Source organism: Neoarthrinium moseri (assembly GCF_022829205.1).
Source record: "Neoarthrinium moseri strain CBS 164.80 chromosome Unknown scaffold90_Wmoseri_CBS_16480, whole genome shotgun sequence".
Taxonomy (NCBI): domain Eukaryota; kingdom Fungi; phylum Ascomycota; class Sordariomycetes; order Amphisphaeriales; family Apiosporaceae; genus Neoarthrinium; species Neoarthrinium moseri.
In genome coordinates, this window is record NW_026055204.1 from 41,650 (window position 1) to 58,404 (window position 16,755).

Here is a 16,755-nt window from a genome sequence, read left to right on the forward strand (position 1 = left end):
GAGTCCCATCAACTTGCCGATTCCCCGAGCATCGGTTTCTTTAGGCCCCATCAACTTCAGAAACAGGTCAGAGTAGAAGAAACTACGAAGCCAGGGCACGTCAATAGTCAGTGACATGAAAGGGATGTGAACTTTCAAGGTTGAGTAGAACTCATGAATGTCCGTGTCTTTCTGCAAACAGCCGAACTCCTTGCCCAGAGACACTTTTGATATCACGTCGAGGGTGAAGAGACTTGCCACCCGACCTAGAGATAGTGGCTGGAGTCTTCCTGGACCCGAGATATACTTGGTGCGGATCAAGTCCACGAGGCTCTGGACCTGCTCGTCAACATTGGACTCAAGACCTGGCGTGTCTTTGCCACTATACGCAGCGGCGACCTTGGCTTTCATATTGTCATGCCGCTCCGGATCCAACATAATGAACATCGTCTCATGATACGGATTAAATCTGTTGCCCGTATTTGCCTTGCCCTTCCAATATAGGCTCTTGGAGCTGGACATCTTCCGAATCAGTGCAGGGTCATCCGTTGTGAGCTCTTGTGGTCCAATCCTCACAAGTGAGGAGTTGTACTTCTTGCAAATGTCTCTGTATAACTCGCATTGTCGTCCGCTTTTCGTAACACGAGCAATCCAAAGGTATGAGAAGGAGGCTAGCCAAGGCCCATTGATGTGACGCAGGCTGTGCCAAGACGCAATTGATGATACCACATACCATCCAAGAAGACACAAGATGCTTATCCAAAAGGCATTTCCATAATCTAGATTGGTGGTCAGAAGCGCCATGTTGAATATTCAAATTGATATTGGAAGCAAATTCAAACCCAGTCAGCAGAAGAGGAGTAGAAGAGGACCTGAGATCAACAAAGAACCAGTGAAGCCTGAGATCGTAAAAGTAAATGGGCTCTATTAAGTACATAAGCAGGTTCAACTGGGCGTAGTACTTCCGCTCCTGTACCCATAATGTCATCATCACTGATCTTGAGACTGAGATAATGAGAAGTCATCTCATAGTCCATTTTCCCAAAACGGCATTCGGAGACAGTTCGGAAAGAGAAGCAGTGTTGTATGGGGTCGCACAGCGCATTAGTGGGGTTGGATGCAGGTAGCAGGCGCCAGGCAAATATACTGCTTCAGGAAACTCCGGTGGGCTGTCCTAGAGTTCTACTGGCCGATCAACGCCAAGGATTAGATCGCCATCGGAATGTTCGCCAACAATTGCCCCACGACCTGGCATCAGACGTAATGAGCGCAATATACAGCCGTGAATTCATTGCCATATCAAACCGAGACGTTCATGTTTATTCGTCAATGGGACGGATCTGTTTCGCAGGGTCATTGTCAATCATAGCACAGCTATTGGCCGCAGAAGCTCTACCGTAGCATTCTCTGAGCAATATTTGCGTATTTGCTGAGTAATAAACACTTTCAGAGGTGGCAGGTCAGTACAAGCAAAGCCAAACACCTTGGGTATCATGCAGCCTCCATCATTCATGCTGTGTCCATCTTTACTCTCATAGAGAGCATTACGTACTGCCATATCAGACGGCTAAGTCATCAAGTGCGTGGAATCCCTTCTTCGCTTTTCTGACCGCTGAATCGAGTGTCCAGAGGACGTCGCCAAGGTAATTCATCTTTGTCCATCCGTCGTCTGTTTCCTCCTGCTCCTTGATCTTATTCCGGATGAGAGATCTTATCTTGTTCATCTCATCAACAACCCCGTCAAGGAACGGCTTCACATCGCGGCTTTCAAGGTACTGCAAGTGCTTGCCCCCGACAGGTAAAGGATCTTCGGGCGGTCTCCTGTCGTAAGTGACAGTATTCTGAGCGCAGGGGCGATGCAATTGAGCCACGACGTCCCGCAGCTGCACCTCGAGCTTATCGATGCGCTGAAGGCTGCACTCGACTTGCATCAAACGTTCTTCTGATCGACCAGCCAGCTTAGCAGCTTCGCTTTTTGTCTGGTACTTTGTCAATTCGGAAAGAATATCCAAACCCGCACCCATTTCATTGAAATATCCTATGGGTCGTATTGAAGATTGCTCGATTTCTTTACCGTGGTGAAGGGCTTCACTGCCGCATTGGATCTCCTTCCCAGTATACCTCAGTTCAGGGACATCCAACGATTCACCGTATCGGAAAGCTTGGGTGATCCCACGCACTTCTTTGTTGTCAGTTCTGTGGACGTGGGACGATTCTCCTGCCGCCGCATCCCAGTGCGCCTCTTGACTGGTTGGAGTGGACGCGCTGTCTAATCGAGCATCACTCTTACCACCGTAGAGCCCAGTATTCTTTCCAGATGAGACGCTAAAACCTTTGCTTGTGGCTTCGGATGGCTCAAACGCTTGATGCTCGCTAGTCTTCTGCTTTTTCGAAGGTGTGCCAGGACAAGTTGGAATGCTACGCTTGGGTGCCCGTTGGATCGTTGAAGCAGGGTGAGAAGTGTTTCCTGCTTCGTCGTAGCCGTCATCGGCGGATATGAGGTCTATAATCTCATTTTGTTTGAACTTTTTTGTCACTACATCATCTTTCTCATCGTGTCTTGAGTTGTTCGTCTCTCGAGGGTCTTTATATGACTCGGCTTGATTATGCTCCATCAATAGCCCTTGGTCGCTTGACTGATAATTGTCACTCATGCTTGGCTGGGCTCGCTGCAGTTGACGGAAGAGAAAGCCACCGCCGTCTGGCTTGTTCGTTTTGTGCTCCACGTCAAAGCTTGGGGGAGTGGGTAAACCACTTGCTCGAGCGTATTGCACGCGGGAGTACTGGCCAGGGAATCTGGTAAGTGAGGTCGTACTCCTAACACCTGACCAATCAACTTGGCCACGCCGCTGCTCGGTCAGTGGACTGCCGATAGAAGCTCCGTCCTCCTTGACCTGTCCGAGAGCCTCACCAGACCTCGTCGTCAAATCCGAGGGCCCTGGTTTGGTATGAACATTGAGGGCCTTGCGCGTGTCCAGGGAGCCTGAGGCGGAGCTTGGCTGGGCTGGGTGGCTTTTGATGTTACCGCCAGGGGATGCAACGCCGGCGGCAGCTCTACTGAAGTCACTCAGGGCTGGAACTTTGCCTCGATTCACAGCTGCACTGTCCAGCACGACCTGCTGGCCGCTCGGGTTTTGTGGGTGGAGGCGCATCATGCCATCCAGATGTGAGGGCCAGGCGGACGCCCGAGATTGCCAAGCGGCGCTGGCGGCCTGAGCATCCATGTGAGGGGTGTTGCCGAAAGCTTCCATGTTGATGACTTGGTCGATCAGGTGAAGAATCCTCGAGGGCGCATTTGCACCCCTCGGGGCAAGCTGGCCGTGGTGAGTGTCTTGGTGGCGTCGTTGATACGCCTTGCGGCCCTCGCAGTATTGGTTCACGATGCGTTGAAAGGCAACATTGTCCCGACGCTTTCTGTGAAATTTGAGAGTAGCATCGAGTCGATCCCAGAAACACACTGACTTCCAGAAACCTGAAAAGTAGACCACTGCCTCAAAGAGAATGCGAACATTGGTGTGTAAGGTCTCTGTCCGTGGGACGCCCCGCGCCCAGCGATGGGCCCCCGAGCTCAGAGCGGAGATGCCTGGTTCTGTGGCCAGAGGATCTTGATGAACGGAGAGCAGCACTCCATCGAACTGGGTGGTAATCGGCTTCTTGGGCTTGTTCTTAGCCATGACGACCCACCATCAGTCAATGTAACGTCGAGCTGGTCGGGCGAGGGTGTGGTTCCGCGGTGCAGTTGAGCCTCACGAGACGGCCTTTTCTTTTCTTTTTTTTTGGCGGTGGCGCCGAGCGGTCCTGTATGGTTGATTGGTGGGGGTCTGGGATAAGTTACACAGAGGAAGAATTGACAGCGCCTCGACGGGAGCCTCTTGACGAGTGCAGCCTGGAAAGCGGGACAACGGGGCTAGACATCGTCTTGTACTCTGGTTATCCAAACGGAGAAGAGGCATGTCACAGAAGTCAGCCCAGTGATAGCTGCTCCAAATCCAGCAAACCGATTGTTCGGGTTCCAAGGTTGTTACTCGACCGCTCCATACCTAGGAGTTGTAACTGAAGGTAGGCACCCGAGAGCAAACGCCCGAGCCGGTGGCATTTCGGGCCAATGTGGGGAGCCTCCAGTGCGAATGACTGAAGGGATACCTCCAGACTTGTGCCTTACCGAGGAGCGAGGTTGCAATGTTCCCTCCACCGTATCCAGACGGGAGCGCAGCTAGCTGAACAGAAGCAGTCTGTCCTCGTGTCTAACACGAAGCCTGTCAGTTTGCTTTCCGTACCGCAATGTGACAGACATGGGTCACACGATGATGAGAGATGATTCACGGCCGAGGAGGCATTTTGCTCCTGGAAATGTGCATTCGCCAAGGTATGTAGTTATTTACAGTTGCTGCCACGCAAGACATGAGCGACCCCAAAGCTGCCCTCCTCCTCCCCGCCGCGACCCATGCGATGCGGCGACCCCATGGTCAAGTCCCTATGCAACAACCATGCCCGCCGCTGTAAATGCAAGAATGCACGATACAACGCAAGAAATGACCAGCATAGACTTCCTAAAGGGTCGACGAGCTCCGCCGCTGTAGAGAACTGCCGTCGCAGTCGGCCCCGGCCCTGTAAGCGCCGGACACGCAAATTCGATGCTCCCAATGTTATCCCCGGATGGTAAAGAATAACAACCCCCGTTCGCTGTGATCATCACCCAGTCCCTCTCACTGGAGTCCGAGCTGCTGTCCGAGCTGCCGTCCGAAGAGCCTGAAGAAGTTCCCCCGCCGCTTTCCCTTCCACCTCCACCACCACCACCACCTCCGGCAGGCCCCCACGAGCTCCCTCCTGAGGATTCTCCAGATCTTCCACTGGGAGAGCCCATATTGGCTCTTTCAGAAAGAGCCTGCGGGCAGCTGCTCGAGTCTTCTTGCGAATCTCCACCGCCTGCCGTCTTGGCGTTGTCTCCAGGCCTGCACGATTCTGTGACGGTCGGTCGTGGAATGCTGGGTGCCCTGGTCGTTGATGTTGCCAGCTTGGACGACGAGGTCGAAGACTCCGTCAACAGGTAGTCAGGATTTGGGCAGTTCGACTTTGCGGAGACGATAAGAACCGGCGTGCCACTGTTTGGGCACGCGGCAAATGCGTCGACCGTTATGCTGAAGACATTCGGTGGCACATTAAGGCACCAGCCTAGGGGGAGTTTGGTGGTTGCACTCAATGAGGGACGTCCGCATCCGGAGTCACGAAAGAAGATAACCGACATCTTGTTTGGCGTAGGCGGCACGGTGACAAGAGTATCTCGGTGTGCATCGTTGCGTTGTTATTGGAATCAAGCACATCTGCCTGCTGGTCTGGTTTGTCCGGGAGCTACGCCTCTGTTTACCAGGCATGGCTTCGCAACAGCACATATTGACTTCTTCAGTTGTCTGGTCGCCAGCTCCTTAGCGACCGTGTTCTGAACTCTATTGTTAGTGAGCACATCTCCACGGTGAAGAGTACGGTAACTACCTGACTAGCCACGAATGGCGCATTGTCTCTGGTCTGCTCCTAGTTAAAGGCTCTAAAGACGTACAAGGCCAGAAACGCTGCATTGAGCCAATGGTCTCGGAAAGTCAAGCTGGGAAGGTGCTGTGTAGATGTAGTGTAGTGTATGGTACGACGAATTCTACATTTGCCATGAACGCGGACCAAATGCGCATCCTCTTGCTCTGGTTGAGGGATGGCACTAGCGCGCTCAGCTTTCCCATCACAGCCGCTAGTGATGAAACCGCTCTGAGATCCAGTCTCGGTGCTTGGATCATATCAACAGGAATTTTCGACGAACAACTTACCAAATTGTTATCGATTGCCAAGGCAGCCGGCTTTGCTCTTTTAATCCAATGCATCCGGAAGAAGCCAAAGGGATGACGGGTCTCAAAACGCTGCCGCTATAGCCGGTTTCGAAAACTGCGTTGTAGCGGATTTCCCTCTGCGCGGAACAGCGTCTTCAGTCAGATTCACGACAGTGCCCGTAGTCAGCTGCGTACACTAAAGCCAGCTATCCAACCAGAGGGGTTGAGAGGGCCGCGTCTCACATTCAATACCTTGCTTAACTCCTTCCCAGCTCAATTGCAAGCTCCGTCTTGGTATTTGGTTTAACATAGACCAGCCATTGATATCTTCGAAGAACGTCTCGATAAGGTGCCCATAGTGCCGACACGATGTAACCCCGAACCCCAGAAGCGTTGCCCGAATGACCGACAAGGGTCAGCAGCCGAACTTGCCAAGAGGCTACCTTGACCGAACTCGCTTCTGTTTGATTGGACGGCAACCAATTGAAGGGCTGATAAAGAGCATGCCGCCATTACTGCACGAAACACATTGCACTCTTGATATTTCGCCAAGTCAGTCGCGTTGTATCTAGTCGCGCAATCCACGTGCTGAACGCCAACTCTCCACGTTCATCGCCGGAGGTCCGCGTTGACCGCCGGCGTCAGAAGATGGACAAGCTTTTCTCCGCAGATCACGATAACGCATCCTGGCAGTCGGCAGGTGCTTCTGCCAGATCAGCTTACCACGTTGCTGCGTCGCTGCCGATTCCATGCGGCTGCTTCACATCCAAGAGGCTCCCCTGACGATCAGCAAACCTGACCGGGGCATACGCCTCCTGACGTCTGGAGCCTATACTCTCGTGGAGCTATGGAGGATTGCAAGTGGCGCTGATCCCAACCACCTCTTCGCGAAGTTCCCCAAGCAAATCAGTGTATACTGAGACGGTTAAGAAGAACTCGCAGATGTATAACTAACTCTTCGAGAAGGAGTAATGGTGATAAATCAAGTTTGAGGCCCCCTTGAAGATGCCAGCCATACAGTATACCCTGCACCTCATTTACGTACAGAGAAGTTGCACTCCAGCATAACTGCAGGTCCTCAAAGGTGCATGAGCGAGCGGCCACCTGGTCGGTTCCTTGATCCTCTATGGTCAGATTCGTCAACTCTCGATAGGTGCCTTGGCTTGGTAACTCCGGGGGTGGTGAAAGTAACCCACCTTATCTTTCACACAGTTGCCGCCAGTCCATCTTTGGGTCGTGAGAATCCACTATGGTGCTTGGCCACGACTTCTGACTATCGCGATGAATGGCTAGAGACGAACACAGCGGTGATGCCAAGAATGAAGTTGCAAGACGACAAAAGGGATTATGTGCTAAATTGCAGTATATAAGATCCGGATTCCCTTGCACCAACTGCCTAAACTCGTGAGTATCGGCTACAATCTCAACTCAAGACAACCCAACCAGACCTTACCACTCCGTGAATTTCAAGGCATACCAGCGTTCATCATGAGATCTATTCTTTCAGCTGTTGGGCTTTTGGCTCTCTCCGCCTTTGTCAATGCTGCGCCGACGCCAATTGAAGAGCGGTCACCCAACCCAAGCCCTGTATGTAAACAATTTACCCGCTTCAGTCTGATTTAGCATCAGGAAGAAAAACACATGTCATTGAGCAGCTGGCTAATCCTCCACAGGGCGGCATACCCAGCACGGCGAACGCAAAATCCCAGCTCGCTGCCTTGACTGTTGCCACTGCGGTTGACGATGGCTCGTATGACCGTGACCTCTTCCCGCATTGGATTGAGTCTGGTGGCTGCAGCACCCGAGAGACTGTACTCAAGCGCGATGGCACTGGTGTCACAACGGGCTCTGACTGTTACCCTACCGCTGGCTCATGGAAGTCTCCTTATGACGGCGCAACCTGGACTGCACCTTCAGACATTGACATTGACCACATGGTTCCTCTTAAGAACGCCTGGATCGTAAGTCTCCAAGAGCCCTCTTCCCAGTCTTGTTGAAGCCAAATGTAGCATCAGCTGACCCCATGCCAGTCGGGTGCAAGCAAGTGGACCACATCCAAGCGTCAGCAATTTGCCAACGACTTGACCAGACCACAGCTCTGGGCGGTGACGGACGACGTCAACAGCTCCAAGAGTGACAAGAGCCCCGATGCGTGGAAGCCTCCTTTGTCGTCCTTCTACTGTACCTACGCGAAGAGCTGGGTGGCTGTCAAGTCCTATTGGGCCCTTACGATTACCAGTGCTGAGAAGTCTGCGCTGACAAGCATGCTTAACACGTGCTAAGCAGCTCAATATGATGTTTGAGCGATCAGTCTGGTAGTCTTATTCTTGATATTTGTGTTCCAGCTCTTCCTTGTGAGCGATGATAGTTTCAGATAGCAAGCGACAGCACTTGGGCGTTAGTCCAAGGGTTGGCAGAAATATCGAAAGGCTTGCTACACCACAAGTCTACAGTCAAATACATTGATGTCGCATTGGTTTCGCTTAGTGTACTTCCTGGCATTTCGCAGGCGACTCCAATTTTGTGAGGTGATAAGGGACATTGAATAACTGCCCCTGGAAAGAGTGGAGACACTCGTGATTAAGCCTCGTCGAAGCCTTCAATATGACGACTCAGACCACGGATGAAGTACGTTGAATAGGGTTTAGGGTGGTATATATGGGAGCTTGGACGGCAGCCACTTTTTTCCACTAGAATCCGAATACTGAATCATCGTCTACTCCTATTGATATGATATCTCTGTTTCATTTCTAATTAAATTGACAATATGTGGTATCAACCACCAGACTTCTCTTTTCATGTACTCAAAGTTTACGTTAGATTTCTGAAGTCAGAATGAATGGACTCACAGATGCTCTGAACAAATTGATGCTCACCACCTGGAACGGAGCCCAAAGCCCCTGGTTGCCAGGTGACGGCAATCATCAAACTTCCCCCACCAACACTGATAACGCTGAATGTCAGCGGCGCAGTTGCTACACCAGAAGGCTGGGAGAAGATCATGTTTGTGATGTTACAGGTACCATCGCTGGGAGCATTCGAGAAGGCAAGAAGGTTGCTCAGTTCGTAGGAGCAGTCTCTCTTCTGCCCGAGCTTTCCGGTCAAGTATTTCCGGATACTGGGGGCATACCGAAGCAATCCAATTGGCTGATCTTGCAGTTTGGTAGCACTTTCAGCGAGGGACTTCGTCATTGAGCTGGCTGTTACCCATTCCTGAGTAGAAAAAGGAGCTTTGCCGTCCACACGCCGATGTATATCATAAAAGCCCGTGACAAACATTCCCATCTCAGTGGCAGAAGCACCAATAGAACCCCTCATGTTGACTGCCGTCTGTGAAACGAAATTGTCAACCAGGGGGCTTGGGATTGACTGACTCAGAGCCCGAACTATCATCTGGTGGAGATTGGCTGTGAGCTTCGAGCCATTTTCCCTTGCCAATTGTAGAGATCGCTGCAGAAGAGAACCTTCGATCTCCAGGATCCTGAGCTGCGTAGGGGAGCTATCCTTGCCGATGAATATCGGAGCTCCGAGCCAGGTCCTTTCATCAATTGTAGTGGTCGAAGCACGCAACCCTAGGAAATTGGCAATGAACTTGGGCAAGCACAGAGCCAACAGTGGGCCTAGAAGGAAGGCCCAGGAAATTGGAAGCCTCTCCGGAGTATCAAACGGAGCTGATAAGGTCAGATCGGAAGTAATCACCGCTGGGGTCTCTTTGCTCATGCTCGGCTCTGACATCGCACTCAGGAATGTCCGGTGGAATGCCGGTCCGGCAAGGCCATCGCTAAGACCGTGTGAGAATGAGAAGGCAATGAAGCACCTTGAAGGCTTTGCTTCTCGCGGAGAGAGTATGGGATAGACGACGATCCGCCAAGGCGGCTTATCGTCTCCAAGCCAGGATCGGTCGAGTGCGGTCGATGCCAGCACCGATTCGATGCCCTTTGTTATGTTGTTGTCTTGAAGGTCGCCAGCGATGAGAGTATGGGACTCGAGGTGAATCTCAGAGGCGCGTTCGTAGAACGGTCTTTCGGTGTGCTCCTGTCTAATAACAACACCGAGAAATGGGTGTTGTTTGATGCAGGCTGTCAGCGCCCAATAGTAGGTGCTACGTGACCGTAAATCAAGGTCGCCGCGGTCCTTGAACTCATAGGTGGCGCCGATAACCACTGAATTGTAGTATCTCAAATCTTCTCGCGTGATGCAGCGACGCTCATTAGGACCTGTGCTCACGCCTGTCAGTCTTTCTGGGTGAAGGGCTTGACCGGAACAAACTTTTGTTACCTACTTGCATGCCTCATGAATGTGCCACCCACTCCAGCCAGCTCCATCTTGGGTAACAGCGGTGCAAGTGGAATTATAAAAGTGGGACTTTCTCAATATTGGGATACGGATCAACTGAGATAAATGTGCGGAAAGAAAATGTCGGGTTATATTTACTTCCTCAAAGAGCTGCATGCCGGCTGGGCACAGTGAAGCAAGCACCTATGGTCTCTTTTCCTTGAGTGTAACACCATTCCTGGACAAGGGATTTCGGGGTGTGGGGGTGCAGAAAGTGAGATTCTTATATGCCTAATAGGCACCTATTGAGCAACTGTTTAATGTCTTAACAGGTCATGAGCCCTCGCTAGCGTAATGATCGAGACACCCGTACTTAGTGAGGCAGGTTGAGATTTCGAACCCCGCACTTGTGGTATTCCCTGATCACCAAAAGATATCTTCCACTTAAAGCCGGATGGAATCTCAGCCCTTAAATGCATTTGCAGACCCTAATCTAATATAGCTAGGGGGACCTCCTTAAATTCGTCGAGTAGACCTTGTAGCCTATTACGCCATGGGAAGTTCTGAGAGACATGCCCAATATGCTTCTGTTGATTTAGTTGGGCTCTACCGCTGCAACTCCAGTGCTTTAGTGCGTCCCAGCCAGGCATTATTTACTGTATTTACTGTAACGGACAACTACCTACAATTGGTCGCAATGTAACTAGTCACGAACACAATGGTTACTCCAGATGGAGCGATTGTGTTCACATAGCCATGATAAAGCAATTTAAAATCAATAAAGATTCTTGGATCTTGCCCTAGCCAACGGACATCCCGCGTCAATCAGCCTTGTGGGGGGTTTGAGAGCAACAGTAAATAGCACAATAATCCACTACTCACCGTGCAAGCCATCATAATAAGATCTATAATTATAAAGAGCAAGGCAACAAGGGCCGGAAAGCCCATGGCTGTCATTATAAATAGAATTGTTTCCCTGGGGGCTGAAGCGGTCGCCAATTATTGAGACATGTGGTGTCAAATGCAGGTACTCCAAGTTGCTAACCTTCTAGGTTCATGAACTGCATTACAGGAATAGCCAAGGATGATAGAAATGAGAGAATGCAAGGTCAGGGGGCTCATTTCCAGCTTTGGTGACACGGAAGAGCGGGGTTATTTTAAGGCGCCGACAGACTTGTCAATGACAGCCTGGTTAGGTGCCTTACCTGCCAGATCTGGTGGCCTTGGCCAAACCGCGATATCCGAATTTCGAACCTATCGCATCGGAACTCAACCCAACAGGGTATCTGAAGTGATGCTAGACCTTGGCCAGTTTCACTCTTGCAAGTATTGTCAGGGTTTCATCATAGACGTTGACAAACACTCGCCCAAAGCCAACCACGGGACATTCCGCGGTCCTGAACCAGATATTTTCGGAAACCCACAGACAACACTTTTCTTCGATCGCAGTCTATCCGACGTCCTCGAAGGGAGTGTCAGAGGATGTAAATTCTGTGAATGGCTTGACGAAAATTGGCGGACAAACTTTGGCGACCGTTATACCCAGCTCAGGAGCTGCGCACAGTACTCGCAAATCTGCGCCGAGACCTATAGCCGCTCATTGATTGACCGGCTACCGTTAGATGACATTGAGTACTTTGGACTCTGGGAGAATGAACTACCGAGTAGTCAGATAGGAGGTCGATGCCATGTACGAACCAGGGCCCAGATTGACGTGTTCACCACCAAAGGTCTGCCTTCACTACCACGGATCCGTGTTACATCAAGTGACTAAAATTTACAGATGACCTAGCTGCAAACTTCATCTGGAATCGACCGATTAACCAGGAGCCTGGAAGTCAAAAGAACCTAGAACTTGCACGGAATTGGCTGGATGAGTGTCGCACGAGTCACCCAGACTGTGGCTCCATCCTAGAGCAAAGATATATGCCGACTCGTGCCCTAAAACTGAACAGTCAAGCGAAGTCGTTGGAGGCCACCGTACATCTGGTGATCAGGCCCCCTGTCGAGCCATACGTTGCTTTAAGTTATTGTTGGGGCGGCGATCAACTACATAAATCGACCAAAGCGAAAATAGAATCTGGTAACTTCAGCATCGATGTAAGAGGGCTGCCGAGTTGTTTACGAGATGCAATCAAGACTACAATGAGTTTGGGTCTTCAATGGCTTTGGGTTGATTCCCTATGCATTATACAGGACGACATCAGCGACAAGATGATTGAAATCGATCAGATGCCAAGCATTTACGCCAACGCTCTTGTGACATTGTCCGCGTCAAAATCTGCCGCTGTAGCAAGCGGATTTCTAGAACCAATAGACTACGTAAAGAACACATCCATGGCGGTTAAGCTGCCGTTCCGATGCCCAGATCTTGAGGATATGCATGGTAATGCGTACGCGATGGTCATGCCGGACAGTAGGGCAATTGATCCTATTCATCTGAGGGCTTGGACTCTCCAGGAACGCTACCTAGCGCCTAGAGTCCTCGAGTTTTCTTCACTACAGATGCGTTGGGTTTGCAATTACACGGTACCCGACGAGAAACAGGGCTATTCAGATGGCTGGAAGCGTGGTCAAAACCCAGAAGACTCTGGTATTGTGACTGCCATGTCGTACCACGACATAGTCAAACAAATTGAGAGTCTTCGCAAGCATCCCGCCCTCGAGTGTAGCATAGGAGACGACTTGCGAGGATTCTGGGAAGCAATTGTTCACACCTATACAGCCAGAAATATGACAGATTCAATGGACCGCAGTCTGGCTATCTCGGGGATGGGTAAAGCTCTGAGCGCACTTTACCCGGATAAGTACCTCGCCGGACTCTGGAGGAGATCTATGCCCAGTCAACTATGTTGGACAATTGCCACTCCGGAAAATGTGTATTCTCCAGGAAGTGTTCCCAGGGGCAAAAGAACTCTGCATCCGCGACCTTGGAGATACCAAGGGCCGTCGTGGTCGTGGACCGCAGTCAACGGGACGGTTGACGTCATGCTAGGTCGCGCCTGCGACAAAGATTGCCGAGCCCAACTACTCGATGCCTATATCGAATTAGTTGAGCAGAAAGCAGAGCACGGGGCAGTCAAGTGTGGCATTCTAACGCTCAAGGGAAGAATGAGACGAGTCATGTGTGAGGAGGTTGCACCCATTGACGAGTATGGGGCCTTTGTGAGAGAATATTCGTCGAATCCAGAAGACACGACAAATCAGTTCATGCATCTCACACGGCTTTTATTCGACTGTCTAGACCCACCTGGAACAGTTGAAAGCGAAATCTTCCTCTTCGAGATCGGCAACTGTGTGTCGCTCAAGCGCCGCGGACCGGTTGGGTTGGTTCTTCAGAGATGCCCGGGGAGGCCGCAACGTTTTACTCGCCTCGGAGTGTTCCGGATCAGTAAGGAATTCGCGGGACGGATTCCGCAAAACATCATTGCCGAAGATTTCAGAAACCTCATCAACCAACCGTGGGAACAACACCTAGAAAACGAGTTGAAATGGTTCGATGACATAGAACCAACAGTGATACAAGTGGAGTGAATGTGACGATCTCATCCAACAACTTTCAGGCAGCGAAATATTCTAGCTCTGTCAGCTGAAGAATTGGATCGATGTAGCTGCCCATAGTTCGGAAAGGCAGTTACTACGTGATGAGGCTTAGTCGGGATCCGGTTCCGCAAGCCGATGGTCCCATCGGAGAGCAATGTGGGGTATATAATCGGCAAGGCGATCAAACACCCGATCCATAGCAGATAAGTCGGGATCTATGTTCCACTTTGCTATGACCGGCCTGAGCCGGACTAGAGCCCGCATCGGCAAGTTCGCGACTTGCATTAGGGAGGCTGACTGCGATGCACCCTGGCCAAGATAAGGCCAGACGAGGACGCACCATAAATGGCATCCTTATCTACAGGAGTTTGATTCCTGGACAACTCACCGTGTTGTGTCACCGCACATTGTTATAAACGTTCACATCCTCCTCAGAGTTGGACAGCCACCGCTTAAACATACCACACTACGCGAGGAAATACCAATAGCACCACGCCAGGGCTAAACAGGTCCCTGACAACAATGAGATGGCCGACGTCGAAAAGAACATTGTCGTCGCTGACTCCTCCAGCCTGCCAACCTCAGCACCCGAGAAACCTCAGCCTGACGATGAAGATATCTATATCGATCCAGAGAAGGAAAGAAAATTACTCTGGAAGTGTGATATATACCTTACGTCCCTTTTGACCCTCTCATTTCTATCTGCTTACCTTGACCGTTCTAACATCGGCAATGCTGCGGTCGCGGGCATGTTGCCAGATCTGGGGATGACTAGTCAAGATCTTGCAAGTAAGCTTTCTCCTACACTAACTATACAAGGCATATCTGATCAGTAAAGATGCCGTGCTCATGTTTTATGTAACTTACGTTCCATTCGAACTGCCCGGATCCCTGTTGGTGAAGAAGATCCGACCCAGCAGACTCTTACCCACGTTCATGTAGGCTCCCAAATCCGATACAGTGGGCTAGCTTTACTGACATGAGTAGGCTTGGATGGAGTTTGGCATGCTTGGGAACTGGTTTTATCAAAACTGTGCCACAATTCTACGTAACGCGTCTGCTAATCGGCATATTTGAGTCGGGAATGTATCCAGCGCTGGCTATCACACTCACGTGGGTTGAAGACGACGACACTACTCATTTACCTATACTAACTCTGTATTTAGCACATTTTATACCCCTAAAGAGCAAGCTCGCAGATTTGCGTACCTCCACGTATCCGTAGGGCTGTCTGGAGGTTTTGGTGGTCTGTTCGCGTATGCACTACTAAAGCTGGATGGCGTTCGTGGCATTGCTGGGTGGTATGTTTCCAAATTTTATCTTCTAGTGCGAAGGGGGGTTTTTTTTACTGATATTCAAAAGGAGATGGCTGTTCATCGTCGAAGGTATCATCAGCGTCTGCATTGCGTTCTTATTGTGGCTAGGAATGCCAGACAATTACGATAACGCGAAATTTCTGAACGAAGAAGACAAGGCCCTCATGCGCCTGCGAACGATCAAGCACGATCGATATATGAGGCTGAACGAGACTTTTGATAAGAAGGAAGTGTTTAAAGCCTTTAAGGATAAGAAGCTCTGGCTCAGTGCCTTGATCCAATTTTTGGGTGATGTACTATCCTTCGGCATCTCAACTTTCTTGCCATCTTTGGTCAAGTCTTTTAAGTTTGACTCAGTCTTGACCCAGCTACTGACCGTCCCGATATACTTCTGGGCTGTGTTCTTCTATATCACCATTTCATTCTGGTCAGACAGAATCCAGAAGCGAGCAATCTTCATGATACCAGGTGGTCTTGCTGTGGCAGTTGGGTATGCGATTCTCTGCGGGGCCCCAATGGAAATGAGAGGAGTATTGTACTTTTCTTGTTTCATAATAGTCCCAGGCATATACGTAAGTAACACAAATTCCGAGAGTTGATGTCAGTGCTAATGCGGTTCAATTTAAGTGTATGTTAGGGCTCAACTATGTATGGATGTTGAACAGCCACGCTGGCTACTTCAAACGAGCCACAGCTATTGGTATTAATATGACGGTGGGAAACTGTGCAGGACTTGTTGTGAGTACCCAAATTCATGCCAAGTAGGCGTTTGCTAAAATATTTCCCTGAGAAGATTGGCCGAATTTTCAAGAATACTACCTCGGAGGGCCGGTATTTGGAAGGAGAAGCTACTTCATTGGGTTGCGGACTAGCCTGCTCCGTTCTTATTACGGTGCTTTTCATGTATAAGAGAAAGCAAAATAGCATAAGGGATGCTCTTAGTCTTGAGGAAAGGCAGAGGTGGATCGACGAGGGTAGGGCCGGAGACGGTCATCCAGATTTCCGGTATATCTTGTGACCGCGATTCCACATCCACGGATGTTGAGCAGAGGACAAGGGCAGTGGTTTAAAAAGACAGGAAACCTAATCAGTTGCGAAATCTTTCATCGCGCCTATATTGTGTCACATGTGACGGTGAATCGCCCATGGCACTACGTCGACATCACAAGCCATTTCTTCTATGTATGTGGGCGCTGTAAGGAGTCGCGTCAAGTAGAGCCGAACATTTCATTTAGGTGGAAGCCGTTGGCTCGCCAATCCAATTATCCGCTGCCAAGCATGACTTTGATTCGTAGCTTCTTTGTCTTTTTCTCGTAGCAAATGTTGCATATCCCCTTTCAGCGTAAGCCTACAAAGGCTAAGATTTGCAGGTCAAGAGTTGCCCGACCAGTATTGTGAGCGACAATGAAAAACATTCCAGCGTCGTCCGTTTTCAGAAGTTCAAGAGTTCTCAAGAGATGGCAGCTACGGCTTGTTCAGGGTCTTTGGGGGAGAGTCGAAGCTTTCTTCGATTTCGTGCCCTTGTTAGCCAAATGGAAAAGGCGTATCTCAACGGGAACAGAACAGATAAGTAAGTCGTCGTTAGCAACAGCTGTCTCGTCGCGAATAACTACTCGAACCCTGATGGCTTCGAAGGAGAAAAAGACCACCAGGGCGAAGGCTGAGACTTCCGGCACTGTGAATGCTGTCCAGCTTGTCCGCACAGCAAGTAAGTTCGGCCTCCCACGTGTATTACCATTTCTTCGCTTATCTTAGTATCCAGTACTTTGCAATGGAGAGCTGGCAACATACGGCAAAAGCAGTAGATCACATATTCCAACGAAGAGCTC

The 16,755-nt window shown here is 50.4% G+C and overlaps 6 protein-coding genes across 6 annotated transcripts; 3 read left to right on the forward strand and 3 right to left on the reverse strand.

Moving 5' to 3' along the window:
• Positions 1–1,538: 1,538 nt before the first annotated feature.
• JN550_012609 (uncharacterized protein) lies at positions 1,539–3,653 on the reverse strand (the record flags this gene model as incomplete). The annotated part of the gene is made up of 1 exon (XM_049311103.1): positions 1,539–3,653. One exon carries the CDS (start codon positions 3,651–3,653, stop codon positions 1,539–1,541), a length of 2,115 nt encoding a protein of 704 aa, XP_049165408.1.
• Positions 3,654–4,453: 800 nt separating this feature from the next.
• Positions 4,454–5,224, reverse strand: JN550_012610 (uncharacterized protein; the record flags this gene model as incomplete). The annotated part of the gene is made up of 1 exon (XM_049311104.1): positions 4,454–5,224. The coding sequence occupies one exon, from the start codon at positions 5,222–5,224 to the stop codon at positions 4,454–4,456; it is 771 nt and encodes a 256-aa protein (XP_049165409.1).
• Positions 5,225–7,280: 2,056 nt separating this feature from the next.
• JN550_012611 (uncharacterized protein) lies at positions 7,281–8,074 on the forward strand (the record flags this gene model as incomplete). Its single annotated transcript, XM_049311105.1, has 3 exons — positions 7,281–7,379; positions 7,466–7,753; positions 7,823–8,074. The coding sequence occupies 3 exons, from the start codon at positions 7,281–7,283 to the stop codon at positions 8,072–8,074; spliced, it is 639 nt and encodes a 212-aa protein (XP_049165410.1).
• A 529-nt stretch (positions 8,075–8,603) lies between these two features.
• Positions 8,604–10,117, reverse strand: JN550_012612 (uncharacterized protein; the record flags this gene model as incomplete). The annotated part of the gene is made up of 2 exons (XM_049311106.1): positions 8,604–10,009; positions 10,075–10,117. 2 exons carry the CDS (start codon positions 10,115–10,117, stop codon positions 8,604–8,606), a joined length of 1,449 nt encoding a protein of 482 aa, XP_049165411.1.
• A 1,043-nt stretch (positions 10,118–11,160) lies between these two features.
• On the forward strand, positions 11,161–13,601 carry JN550_012613 (uncharacterized protein; the record flags this gene model as incomplete). The annotated part of the gene is made up of 2 exons (XM_049311108.1): positions 11,161–11,797; positions 11,851–13,601. The coding sequence occupies 2 exons, from the start codon at positions 11,161–11,163 to the stop codon at positions 13,599–13,601; spliced, it is 2,388 nt and encodes a 795-aa protein (XP_049165412.1).
• Positions 13,602–14,137: 536 nt separating this feature from the next.
• Positions 14,138–15,944, forward strand: JN550_012614 (uncharacterized protein; the record flags this gene model as incomplete). Its single annotated transcript, XM_049311109.1, has 8 exons — positions 14,138–14,399; positions 14,449–14,548; positions 14,598–14,723; positions 14,777–14,911; positions 14,973–15,416; positions 15,485–15,498; positions 15,564–15,664; positions 15,720–15,944. 8 exons carry the CDS (start codon positions 14,138–14,140, stop codon positions 15,942–15,944), a joined length of 1,407 nt encoding a protein of 468 aa, XP_049165413.1.
• Between the last annotated feature and the right edge of the window lie 811 nt (positions 15,945–16,755).